Source organism: Leptonychotes weddellii, chromosome 10 (genome assembly GCF_054177405.1).
Source record: "Leptonychotes weddellii isolate Sample4059 chromosome 10, ASM5417740v2, whole genome shotgun sequence".
NCBI classification, from domain to species: domain Eukaryota; kingdom Metazoa; phylum Chordata; class Mammalia; order Carnivora; family Phocidae; genus Leptonychotes; species Leptonychotes weddellii.
In genome coordinates, this window is record NC_138378.1 from 9,281,667 (window position 1) to 9,295,059 (window position 13,393).

General features: G+C 49.2%; 1 protein-coding gene across 2 annotated transcripts in view; it reads left to right on the forward strand.

The window, feature by feature from the left end:
* ATP9A (ATPase phospholipid transporting 9A) overlaps positions 1-13,393 on the forward strand; it is a 130,758-nt gene that overhangs the window by 100,117 nt on the left and 17,248 nt on the right. For both annotated transcript variants that reach the window (XR_014149045.1, XM_081832576.1), the window contains exons 16-19: positions 6,984-7,076; positions 8,099-8,182; positions 9,578-9,748; positions 12,088-12,186. Coding sequence is in view for 1 of the 2 variants with exons in the window: in XM_081832576.1 (XP_081688702.1) it covers positions 6,984-7,076; positions 8,099-8,182; positions 9,578-9,748; positions 12,088-12,186 (447 nt within the window). In the remaining variant the exon portion in view is untranslated. The remainder of the gene's footprint in view (positions 1-6,983; positions 7,077-8,098; positions 8,183-9,577; positions 9,749-12,087; positions 12,187-13,393) is intronic.

The window sequence follows — 13,393 nt, forward strand, 5'->3', positions numbered from 1 at the left end:
CATCCATAGTCTCTCATGGTTCGTCTCCCGCTCCGATTTCCCCCCCTTCATTTTTCCCTTCCTACTATCTTTTTCTTCTTCTTTTCCTAAACATATAATGTGTTATTTGTTTCAGAGGTACAGGTCTATGATTCATCAGTCTTACACAATTCACAGCGTTCACCATAGCACATACCCTCCCCAGTGTCCATCACCCAGCCTCCCCATCCCTCCCACCTCCCACCACTCCAGCAACCCTCAGTTTGTTTGCTGAGATTAAGAATCTCTTATGGTTTGTCTGCCTCTCTGGTTTCATCTTGTTTCATTTTTTCCTCCCTTCCGCTATGGTCCTCTGTCTTGTTTCTCGAATTTCTCATATCAGTGAGATTATATGATACTTATCTTTCTCTGATTGACTTATTTCGCTTAGCATAATACCCTCTCATATCCAGTAATTTATCATTAAATCCAAGGTCATGAAAATTCACCCCTGTATTTTAGGAGTTTTGTAGTTTTAGCTCTTTAAGTCAATGATGCATTTTGGGTTAATTTTTGTATATGGTGTGAGGTAGGGATTCAACTTCATTCTTTTGCATGTGTATATACAGTTGTTCCAGCACCATTTGTTGGAGAGACTGTTGTTTCTCCATTGAGTAGTCTTGGCCCCCTTGTTGTAATTCAATATTTTAAATGGTTTTTCATTTGTACAATCACAAAAATTATTGGAAAAAAATATAGTGATCACTCAGCATCATCATTTTGTCACATTTATTTCAAATTTTGTTTTTATATATTTTGAAACTTTTACTGAAATACAGCATCCACAACGAACAGTGCAGACATCCTAAGTGTGCAGCTCAAGTGTTTTACAGAGCACACCCATGTGACCAGCATCCAGAGCAAGGATCAGAATCCCAACCTTCGTTACCCCAGCAACTCCCTTGTGCTCCTTGCGGGTCACCTACATCCCTCTCCCGACAGGGATAGAACCACTCTCCCAATTTCTACCACTGATTAATCTCTTTTTGAGATTTTCTCCTTATATAAGAGAAATCATGCAGTAGATTTTCATGTTTGAGTTCATTTGCTCAAATTTATATTTGCAAGATTCATCCCTATTTTTGTAGGTATTGCAGTTTAAATATTTTTTTAAAGAAATAAAACATTGTGCATTCAGTTGAAGGCCCATCTGCCCCTCCTGAATGTGCTTCCTTTCCATTCCTATAGGAAGTTCATAACTTTTAAGGAATTTTAAAATACTAATATCAGACATGTTTGGGGATAAATAATGTATATTATGGCTTTGCATATTTTTATTCTTTGTATAAGTGGCATTGTATCATTATCTCACTTCCTGTTCTTAACATTTAAAAGAACTTTATGTTCACACACTTAATCCTACTTCATTACTTTTAGCCATGTTAGAGCGTTACACTATGAATATACCTCCCTTCCTTCAGTTTACTGGAGTTCCCTGTTGATACACATTTAGATAGTTGCCACTTTTTTTGCCATTAGGAACAGCACTGCCATGCATGTCCTTGTCCTGGTCTCCATTATACGTAATGCTAATGTTTCTCTGTGGAGTATGTCCAGAGGTTGGGTTGCTGGATTGGCAGTATATACATCTTTATCTCTACCAGAGATCATCAGCTTTTCTCCCTGAAGTGCTTGTACTAATCTTGGTCCCGTCGTTCCTCTGCATCCTCACCACTATTTGATAGTGTCAGATTTTTAAAATGCTGTCACTAATTTGTTTTTACCATTTGCTCTTTTACTCAAAGAACCACACTTTCCATTCTAGGAAGCCTGGGAACCCTGTGTTTCACACACCACTGTGTTCAGTAACTCTTAAACCTGGCTGATCGTCGGAATTACCCAGAGAGCTTTAAAAATGCAGATGACTTTGTCCCATCTGGACCTGTTTTGGTATTGGGATGGTTCCTTGGCATTTGTAAAGGTTTTTCACATCAGTTGGCTTGATAGGAAAAAACTGTGCTCAGATCATGGGCAACTTTGGAATATGACTCATCTTTTTTGTTTTTAAAAGAAATGCATTGAATTTAAATTAAAAAAATAAAAAAATGAGGCTCCCCTCTACCCTGATCTACCCAAGTGTTTTATGCCTTAAAGAGCAGAGAGCTGTAGATTGCATTATAATAATTCTGTAATAGTAGTAGGAGTAGTTTGTGATCAGGGTCGTTAGTAGTAGGAGAGGTACTGGTGGCTCCTGGAACAGCAATAATGTAATGAGAGGTAACATTTAATGATGCTTATTGCGTGCCAGATGCTGTTCTAAGTGATTTGCATAAACTCACTAATTCTTACTGTAGGCCAACAAAGTAGGTACCAGTATGACTGGCATTTGACAGAGGATAAAACTGAGGTGTAGAGAGGCTCAGCAGTCTCCTCAAGTTCACCTTGCTGGAGAATGGTGGAGCTGGGACTGGACCCCAGGTGATGTGGCCCCCAAGTCCATGCTCTTTAACCACTAGGACCTGGGAGTTTGGGTGCAGTGAATGGGGTGTCGAAAAGCTCCTAGAGCATCCGTAGTAATGTTGGGGTAGTGTATCATGTGTTGCTGCATAGCAGATTACCCCACACTTAGTGGCTTCTGACAACAGAAGGTGTTATCTCACGGGGTCTCTGGGCCAAGAATCTGGGTGCAGCCTTGCTGGGTCCTGTGGCCCATGGTGTCTCGCAGGCTGCCGACACCTAGGGTTCAACTGGGGCAGGATCCACTTCCAGATAAAATCAGTGTTGTTGGCAGGACTCGGCTCCTTGCGTGTGTTGGACCGAGGGCTTCAGTTCTTCACTGTTTTGGCAGGAGGCCACCCTCATTCATTGCTCCACGGGCTTCTCTGTAGGTCAGCTCCCTTGTCAGCTGGCTTCATCTGAGTGAACAAGTAAGCGTGTGAGCAGGAGGGAAGGCACAGTCTTTGTAACCTGCTCTCAGAACTGGCCTCCCCTCACTTCACTTCTGCAACGCTAAACTAGAAGCAAGTCACTGTGTCCATCCCCCCGCCCCCCACTCAGTGGGAGCGTCTCATAAGGGCATGAATCCCAGGGCCTAGGGGTCAGTAGGAGCCGTTGAAGAAGCTGCCTCCCCTCTGTGTAGAAGAAACCGCTTCATGAACTGCTCTTGTGCTGACCCAGTGACACAGCATGAATGTGCTTTGAAAATGACACATTTTAAGGGATTTTTATGTCCCTGATGCCAGTAGGTACTTTCAGACTCAACAGGACGCATATCCTTGGCAACTTTTGGGTGGGAAGGGGGCTCTTTCTCCCACACTGCTGCTGCTGTCCTTACGGGCCCATACCTGGTCTGACCCATGGCTTCTAAACCGTATCGTGAGCACACATCTGATGTCAAGAACATCCGTGGCCTGGAAGCAACAGCACAGATCAGGTGGGTGGGTGTTTCCTGGTGAATCAGAGTCATTATCTCCCACAGATTTACTTTTGTTCCGGCTTTTATGTTTTCAAGTTCTAGGACTGTGGGCTCTGCTGAAGTCATTTGAGGGCTGACTCATCCTCAGATACCCAATATCAGCCATTCTTGGATAAGTGAGCAATATCCCCCACTCTTCCTTTAGCTGTGAGGGGCTCTCGTTTGTTCCCAGATACACGCCATATTTTATGAGCTGTGGCCCCGTGTCTTATCACAGCAGGAACAGTAGGGGATACTTGTTGGTTGGGCAAATGGTTATTTTAAAAACAGCACCCCACCCTTCCAAGGTTATTAAAAAACAAATGAACCCAGCATTTAGTTAAGGCATTCAGAACAAATACATATGTAAAGAAAGAGCTCAAGCTTTAATCATCTTTATTTTGACCACCCAAAGATGACCCCCTTTTCCCTTTTCAGAGAATTTCCTCTCAGCTTTTTTTTTTTTCTACGCATATAGGAGTGTAAACATCCACACAAATTTTTATGAAATTGGGATCAAATGTCACATAAGGCTTTTAAACCCTCCCCACATTGAACAATATATATGGTGAAAATTTTCTCAGATCAGTAAAAGGTGATTTTTATGATTTTAATGTGTGCATGGTGCTCTGTTGAAAAAAAAATACCATTAATTAAATATTCCTTTCTTGGAAACTTAACGTTTTCCATTTCTCACAACTAAAAGTCAATTTGTGAGCATCCATCTTTGCTAGGCCATCTTTAATGAAATGCATATTATTGCTAAGTTTTCTAGTTTGCTGACCTGTCTTTTTTTTTTTTTTTTAAGATATTATTTATTTATTTGACAGAGAGGATAGCGAGAGCAGGAACACAGTGGAGGAGTGGGAGAGGGAGAAGCAGGCTTCCCGCCGAGCAGGGAGCCTGATGTGGGGCTTGATCCCAGGACCCCGGGACCATGACCTGAGCCAAAGGCAGACGCTTAACTGACTGAGCCACCCAGGCGCCCCTGTCTCCCTCTTTATCTGTGGTTTTGATAGGTGGAAATTAGCCTCCAGGGCATGTGGGCAGGTTCTCTGTAGAAATCTCCTTAACTCCTCTAATGAAGTGGTTCTCGTCCTGGGGCCATTTTGCCTCCAGGGGACACTCGAAAATGTTGGGAGACATTTTCGATTGTCACAACTCAGGTTGGTACCACTGACATCATCTAGTGGGTGGAGGCCAGGACAGCCTCCTGACAAAGAATGATCCATCCCCCCCAAATGTTCGTTGTGTGGGGGCCAACAGCTCAGTTCTGATGTACCCAGACATCCTGCCTGTTATTGGAAGATACCTGCCCAGCTACCCGGTGGAAGGAAGTGTTAACTCAACTGTAAGATGTCTTGGTTTTGTGCCTGTTGACAGGAATGTGCTCTCACCTGGTTCATCAGCACCCCCAAATCTGTGTGCACTCACAAAGCGAAGTCTTGGCGAGAATCTGTCTTCTGAGGGCTTCTTTGGAGCTAGTGTCCTTGTCTCTCTGAAGAAAGGCTGCGTTGCCTGCTTTGTTTTTGTTGTGTACAGATGTTTCACTGCCCGCTCCCCCACCCGTCCCACGTAGAATGATGGAGGCGGATCATCGCTGTAGATCATACCCCTGTCATTGTTTGCATAAAAGAGGCCTTTGAACAGGGGCCAGAATCAGACCACAGTGGAAAAAGATGAGGCCCCCAAACAATGCAGTGCAACCAGCAGCTCTCTGTAAATTTACGGCATAGTCTTGCCATAATATGAGAGCGAAGTAACCTTGTGATGAACTGGGTGGGAGGAAATGAGTAACGGGAGGAGACGGTTGATACCGTGTTTATATTGGACAAGCTGTCCGAGCTTTCCCGAGCACCCTCTGCAGGAGAGGAAGCTGGGGAGGGGGAAGCTATTTCCTACCGCTGTGTCGTTAAGCACCGTTTGGGTGAAGGGAAAAGGGAAAAAGCCCTGGGATGCTTTCAGGCAGTTATCTTTGGCCTGAGTCACAAGCACGCATAGGTGTGATCCGTCAAAGATGAAGCGTGCAGCTTTTCTGCTGCTAAGACGCAGGTCCTTCTTGGGGTGGCCGGCGGGTGCTTTTATGAGTAAGCATGTAGTTCTCGAAGATTGTCGGTGATTAGAGGGCATTAGAAAGCTGTTTTAAAGGAGGAAACTTAACACCACGAATTTGGCTTTGGGTATTTATTTCGTGTTGAGTAACGAGTTTACAGGTACGCATTCTGGGCTTTCCCTGGCAGCAGAATTCCGGCAGGAAGTGGGGACGGCCGTGCTCCATCCCCTTGCCTGTCTCTGCTGCCTCCAGGCTCGCCGTGATGGGGGTTGCCGAGGAAGGAATGTCAGGGAATAAGAACCAGGGGCTTTACCACCGATCCTCAAAGCAGGGTTTCTCAGCCTCAACAGGTTGACGCCGGGGCGGGATGATTCTAGGCTGTGGCTGTCCTGTGTGCTGTGGGATGCTTCACAGCATCCTTGGCCTCCACCCACGGGATGCCAGTAGCATCCACAACCCCTAGTTGTGACAACCAAAAAGATCTCCAGATACCAGCAAATGCAAAATCCCCTCCCTGGAGAGCCGCTGGGCTAATAAGCCTTGGTCTCCACATACGGCGCGCTCAAGGGGCGCATAGAGTTACTGTCCCCTGAGCAGGACTGATGATGTTGAGTGGACACCGTCTCTTTGTCCAGTCCTTGGCTGTGTGCTCTGTGTAGGTGACATTGTTTAAGCCACAACAGCCTGTGTGGTAAGAGTTGTTAGTATTCCTGTTTTACAGATGAGAAAACTGAGGTTTAGAGAAAGAAGCACGTCCAAGTGCACACAGCCGAAAGCTGGTGTCGGGTCTAAGCATCCGACGCCTGGGCTGTGGTGTTACCTACTTCCCAGAAAATCTGGTCAGTGTGAACGAACACCTGGGTAATCTGATCACTAGCTAGGTCCTCAGGTAGACATAGGGGTCTGGAATTACTGGGATCGGCAGTTTGTGAAGGTGGTTTGCTCCCCAGGGAATGTTTGTTTATGTCTGGAGACATTTGGGCTGTTGTCCCCATGGGGGTGCTGCTGGCAGCTGGTGGGGACAGCCCAGGGATGCTGCAGAAGGTCCTGCAGTGCACAGGTCAGCCCCCACAGCAAAGAACTCTCTAGCCCATATGTGAATGATGCCAAGGTCGAGAACCCTGCTCTAGATAATTACCTTACTTCCCCACTTTTCCAGGTAGACCACAGTTTGATGATCCTGGCAGTCCCGTCTATAAATTTAAGATGATCTTCCAGCGTGGGAGTCTGTTCCTGTTGGGATAGTAATAACTAAAAACAAAGTTCTTAAATTGTTTTGATTTTGCTTTCATCATTTAATGTGTTTCCAAATGCTTTGAGTTTTCTTCTATTTTCTTGTGGCCTTTGCCCCAGAGTGAGGGCCTCCACCCCCATTTCTTGCTTTTTATCTTCAGCCAAGTGAAAAAAACATTGGCGTCCGCTAAGTATGCTTTGTATGCCATCTGTCCTGGGAAGTGGGCACAGGAGCAGAGAGCGGGTGTTCCTCTGGGTGTTCATTCCATTGGGCCCCCTCTCTAGGATGAATCAACGGGAGAGATCACGTTTTACATGAAGGGAGCGGATGTTGTCATGGCTGGCATCGTGCAGTACAATGACTGGCTGGAGGAAGAGGTAAGCGGGGTGCGGGGACTGAGAACCGGGTGGCAGAAGCATGTCTGGAGGCTGCCCTTTGCGTGGCATAGTTAGATGGGTCCCTGTACTTGTTACCTGTGCCTACATAACAGATCACCCCCAGACTTAGCAGCTTAGAACAACACCCTTTTATTTCTCCTGGTTTCTGTGGGCCAAGGATCTGTGCACAGCTTTGCTGAGTCCTCTGTTCAGGGTCTCTCGAGGGCTTGCTTGGGGCTGGGGTCTCATCTGAAGGCTCAAGTGGGGCAAGACCCACTTCCAAGCTCACTCAGCTGCCCTGCACAAGAGTCAGCGCCTCACTGGATTTTGTCTGGAGGCAGGTACCAGGAGGGTGGGGGTCACTGGGGGCCACGTCACAGGCTGCCTGTCCTGGTTTGTGATGTGGAGAATTGGCCACAGCAAGGAGGGAAGAAACTCTCTGGTTTATCAGGCCGTTTTTATTTTATCTCTCAGTTCCAGGTAGGGGAATGCACATTTTCCATTCAGTAATACTATGTTTTCAGTTAGAGGGTTGCAAACTCAAATGCCGACAGGGGCCAGGCAGGTAAGTCAAATGAAACAGGCTGGGGTGTGTTATAACAGGGTCACACTTTGTGTGTCTTCACTTGACAACTGTTTTCTGGGAAGACCTAGAAGCAGCTGGTTTTCTTTCATTGTTGGTTGAGGTTATTTGGGAAAGCATGCGTGGTTTCGTCAGAGGTTCGGTTTTTCCAACAAGCCAAAAATCCAGATTTATCTGTGAAGTCTTAGAGCGTTGACTTACATTTTGAAACGTATACTGTACCAATCGACGAAAACCTATGCGTAGGCCACGTTTGGCCCATGGGCTGTGATGTCGCAGCCTCCCTTGAGGTTTGCTTTAGGGGAAAGCCATATTCTGATTTGCCACTTTCCCCATGCCCCTGTGTCCACTGCAGCATCCAGCCCTCCTCAGTGAGAGTCCGGGGCTTGGAGGCAGAGCCCTTAGTATGGCTCTCCACTGACTGAGGTCTGCTTTGCAGTGTGGAAACATGGCCCGAGAAGGTCTGCGGGTGCTCGTAGTGGCGAAGAAGTCTCTCGCAGAGGAGCAGTATCAAGACTTTGAAGTAAGTGGTCCTGGGACCTTTCTCCTACTTTTTGCAGCCCTACCCTTACCTCCCTGATCATATCTCCTCTCCGTCTCCCCCTCGCTCATTCTGTTCTAGCTATACTGAGGTTCTTTCTGAGCACCCCAGGCTCACTTCTGCCACAGGGCCTTTGCACTTGCTCTTCTCACTGCCTGGAACTCTCTTCCTGCACAGAGCTCCGTGGCCTGCTCCCTTGCTTCCTTTGGGTCTCTGCTCAAATACCACTGCCTCTGAGAAGTCTTCCTGGACTTCCCATCTAAGGCAGCCCCACCTCACTGCTCGCCATCCATCACCTGCTTAACTTTCTTCACTGTGTGAATCCCCATCTAGGATGACCTTGTTTCTATGTTTTTGTCTAACATTCTTCTTCATACCTCCTTCCTGGAACAAAATCTTCTTCAGAGCAGAGACCATCAGTCTGGTTTGCTCTTGTATCCCAGCACTTAGGTTAGTCATGGGCACATGGTATACCCTCTGGAAAATTTGAAATGAATCACCCCCTTGGAGCCCTCATTTCTTTATGTTGTAAAAAGAGTTGAACTAGATCATTGACTTTCACGGCCAAGGGTTCCAGCATGAATATGTCTGGTTTATTGTCCTCTTGTCCCATAAATTGTGTGTTGCTTGAAGGAAGGGTCCTTGTATCCCCTGGCCTGTCACAAAGCCCAGCGCATGCCTGGGTGTGTGACCAAAAGGGAGAGAGGTGTGGCTGGGGACAGGCTTCTGGGGTCCTTGTCTGGCTCCACCCAGAGGAGCTATGCCTGAGTCTGTCTCTTCCTTGTGCTTGAGTTCTTTGTAAAGTTTTATTTAGCAAGAATTCTAGCCCTGATAAATTCTGCCGTCCTTTCAAGTTTAAAGGCATGTGTTTGAAACAACCCATTAAGGGATTTTTGATTTTCTTCCATGTCTTTGCTAACCCTATAAAGTAGCTAAACTGAAGGGTTGGGTCAATGGTCTTTGGAGGTGGGACTTCATCTCCAGAAAACCCAGTGATCAGGGGTTCTTGGTCACAAAGCGTGTGCCGTGTGTGGGAGAACGTGCCGTTTTTTTGAGATCTTAAGTTGTACCAATCCTTGCAACAACCCGGGGAGGTTGGGGCTGTTATTGCTGCTTCATGAGTGAGAACAGTTGAGGCTCAGATACGTTGAGCAACTTGCTAGAAGTTGCACAGCAGGTCAGTATAGAGGAAAGGGTAGAACTAGGGCCTGTGCAAGTTCTGGGCCAATGAACTTGGAAGGACATTGGAAGTCTCCGTTCATCCCTTGGAGGTCCAACCACGCCCTGGGGTCCCCCACTTGGTGTTGCACTCTCCTCGCCCATCAGCCTGGCCCCTTCCCACCCTAAGCAGTGGCTGGGTCTCCCGCTGTGTCGCAGGCCCGCTATGTCCAGGCCAAGCTGAGTGTGCACGACCGCTCGCTCAAAGTGGCCACTGTGATCGAGAGCCTGGAGATGGAGATGGAGCTGCTGTGTCTGACGGGGGTGGAGGACCAGCTGCAGGCGGACGTGAGGCCCACCCTGGAGACGCTGAGGAATGCCGGCATCAAGGTAGGCCGGACCTGCCTGGGACCCAGCTGCTGAGATTCACCATTGGCCCTGCAGCAGAGTGTAGAAATTAGAGAAGGGGGGGTGCCTGCGTGGCTCAGTTGTTAAGCGTCTGCCTTTGGCTCAAGTCATGATCCCAGGATCGAGCCCCGCATCGGACTCCCTGCTCTGCGGGAAGCCTGCTTCTCCCTCTCCCACTACCCCTGCTTGTGTTCCCCTGCCCCGCCCCCCCCTCCCCGCACCGGGCTCGCCGTGGGACTGCGAGCCTCCCCTTCTCCCTCCAGCAGGCTCGGGGTGTTCGGCACATTCTTGTTGAGCCACTGGCCGACCAGCCATCTGCCTGTTGTTCTGGGTGAATGAGGGGCCGCCCGGTGGACTGACCGCCTGTACCAACAAACTGCCTTACTTATTTACACTGTTTGGGGCCAAAAAGAAAAAAAAGAAAAAAAAAAATTCAGGCGTTTAATCCAGAGAGGCCAGCAGAGGGCGTCCGAGCAGCACGCTACGTTTTAAAGGCCCTGAGCAAAGCAAGCGCAACCTCACTGGCTTGGAGCTCCTGGACGCGGGCGTGTTTGCCGCCCACCTCCTCCCCGAAGCAGCTCTCTGGGGCGTCCTTGGGCCGGTACTTGGCATGGACTCCCGTGAGAGGGGCCACAGTAATAAGGGAGCTCCAGCCACAGTCGTGCCCATGGGGGGGGACTCACACGTATGTGGGCGTGTGTCGTGGCAAACCAGATCCTGTCGTGTATCTAGTTTGTTGCAAGGACATTGCCAGCAAGATCCCAGTTTTGGAAAAACAGTCCAAAGTCAGAAGGGCTTGCTTCTGTTGCGCCATGGTGCTGAAATTTGTCCCTGGCAACTTCCGTAGACCTCTTCTCTCTAAGGTTTGGAATTCTGGTTTCTGCTTCTGGCTCCATCCTGAGCTTCCCCTCAAAGCTGTCCTCTCCAAAAGGCTGTTTTATTCCCAGAGTGTGGACTGGATTTCTCTTTCTGGTGTCCTTGGTCAGACGGGAGGGGGAAGGGAGTGGGGGGCGAGGGGTCAGGGGGGTTTGTAGGCAGCCCTAGCACAAGGTCCTTCACAGGCCAGAAGCTATTGGAACTTGGAAAATTTCTACTTCAGCCCCTCCCCAGATGCAGCAGCTGAGGCCAAGCAAGGTGGGAAGTGTGCTGCTGGGCCTGGGGCTCAGGTCTGGGCACATACCTGCAGTGCCCCCCTGTCATCCCGGACGTGGGGCATCAGTCACGTGGTAGTCTGATGACTTTCCATGGTTTTCTAGAACTTGAGCCTCCTAGCTCCTTTCCCAGTGTTTCAGCAAACCCTGAACACTGGGATCACTACAAAGAATTTTTTTTTTTTTTAACGGCCAGATGAGATGTTGAGAGGAGAGGCTGACACCCACCAGGGTCAAGCCCAGAGCCACGGCCCCCTTGAGAAGGGCCCAGTGCCCACGTCCTGGCTGTCTCACTGCCTGGGTTTGGCTCCGGTTTCTCCACTGACTGCTTCAGCAGTCCTTGGCAAGTGGCTTGACTTCTCAGTGCTCTGTTTCCTACCTCTCCACATTACCCTGAAGGTCAAGTGCACTGAGCGTGGATGGCGCTTGATGGGCGCCCGGCACGGCGAACGCTCTGGAGACCATGGCCGTTGCTTTCCTGTACCTCCCCCACTGCCGGCGTGTACTTTGTGCATGACCCTGCGCCCCTCCCTGCTGGGGCCGCGAGAACAGAGGGTCAGTGGGTAAACCAACGGAGCAGGAAGTGCATTCTGTTTGGGCTCTGAAGGCTGGGATTCTGGGCCTGTTTGGGACAGGAGCTAGCTGTGAGGCTTTGGGGCAAGTCACCTGCCCTCTCTGAGCCCCTGGCAGCGAAACGCAGAATGATCTGTTAGGAGGTGTGGAGGAACTTGGCACATTTACCGTTGGCTTAACCAACCACATAGAAAGACTGCATGTAACGTGACAAACCAGTGTTTTCTGTAGGACACGGAAGTGATCCCTCACCCATACCACCATCCCCTTCTTTGAAATTTTTTATTGCTTTAAGAAAAATTTCCAGAAGGGGGATAGTGAGGTCCGAGGCCGAGCTTCATGATGTCTGTGGAAGCATGTGGCCAAATGGTTTTCGAGAAGTGTTGTACCAGCTTTCACTGCCACCAGCAGTGGTCACTTGGGGTCCTGAAGCCTTTGAGGTGGGGTATTCCTGTGGTGTGTTGGGGACACCATGAGCCTCGAGGTAAGTTGGAATAAATGAAGTTTGGCTCGATGTTCTTGGAAACTGAACAGACACAGTCTGCAGGCTGGCCTTGAACAGTGACCAAGAAGAGCTTCTTTCTGCTGTGGTTCCAGGTTTGGATGCTGACGGGGGACAAGCTGGAGACAGCTACATGCACAGCGAAGAATGCACATCTGGTGACCAGAAACCAGGACATCCACGTTTTTCGGCTGGTAAAGTGTTGTCTGCACTGGGGTCTCATGGGGGTGATGCTCCAGTTTGCCCCGTGACCTCAGAACCTCCAGTGCACCCCTAAAGAGGGGAGGCGGGAGTGTGTTAACCACCTTGGGTGGGGGAACTTATAGCATTGGTTTGTGGGGGGAATTACTGAGTGGCCCCGGTGAAGCTGCAGGCTTCCTTTGGGGGTGGTGCGGAAGCAGCTAGTACAGCCCTGGGTTCTTAACCTGGTGGGGGTCATGGTCCCTTTGAGAAGCTGACGCAGGGCACAATCAGGATGAAGGATGCAGATAGGCCCATACGTGGAAAATTGTACATATGAGTCCAGATGTCCCCGGACCCTTGAAGACCAAGTCCTTGGATAAGTAAATTCCAGATCACAAATAGTGGCCTGTCTGCCCTCCTGAAGGAAACCTTTAGGAGTCTTTAGAAGGAGGTATAGTGGATGGGCAAACGGGAAATTGTGTCTTGCCCTTGCGGCAAGCACTTGACCCCAACTGCGCAGCCACGAGGAGCTGCTCGAGGCTAGAAGCCAAGGGCTGGGATCGGCCTGACGGAGCTGGGAGGTGAGGAGCGGGAGGTCCCCTCCAGGCAGGATGCGCCAGTCCTGCTCCTGAAACCAGAGCCCTCACACCCAGAATGGAGGGGCTCTCTGCCTGTCCCAGGAGTGTCCCCTCGACCCCCTGCCTTTGGTCTGCGGCACACGCCGCCTTCAGGAGATCCGGCAGTTTGGGGACTGGCCCCAATAGCGTTGTGTAGAGGCAGATACAGTTCGTCTTCATTAGCCATGGATTCCAGATTTGCAAATGCACTTACTTACTAAAATGTATTCCAAACCCAGAAATCAGTCCTTAGGGCACTCTCAGAGTCCTCCGTGGACATGTGCAGAGCAGGGAGAAATCGTTGTTGCCTGATGTGCACATTCCCAGCTGGGGTCACACAAGGCGACTCCCCGTCTTCTCTGCCCTCTACTGCACGTGGAGCGTACTTCACGGTTTGTGCAGGGCCACTTTTTATTTTTTTTTATTTTTTTTTCATTTTTGTGCCGTCAGTGATTTCGCTGTTTCAAATCCTCCCTCTCAGCACAGTGCTGGAGTGCTGTCTAGTGTTGTGAAGCGCAGGAGGGCTCCGATGTGCTCTATGGAGAACGTATGTGTGTTGGATGGGCTTCCTTCAGGTGTGAGTTAGAATGCTGTTGGTTAG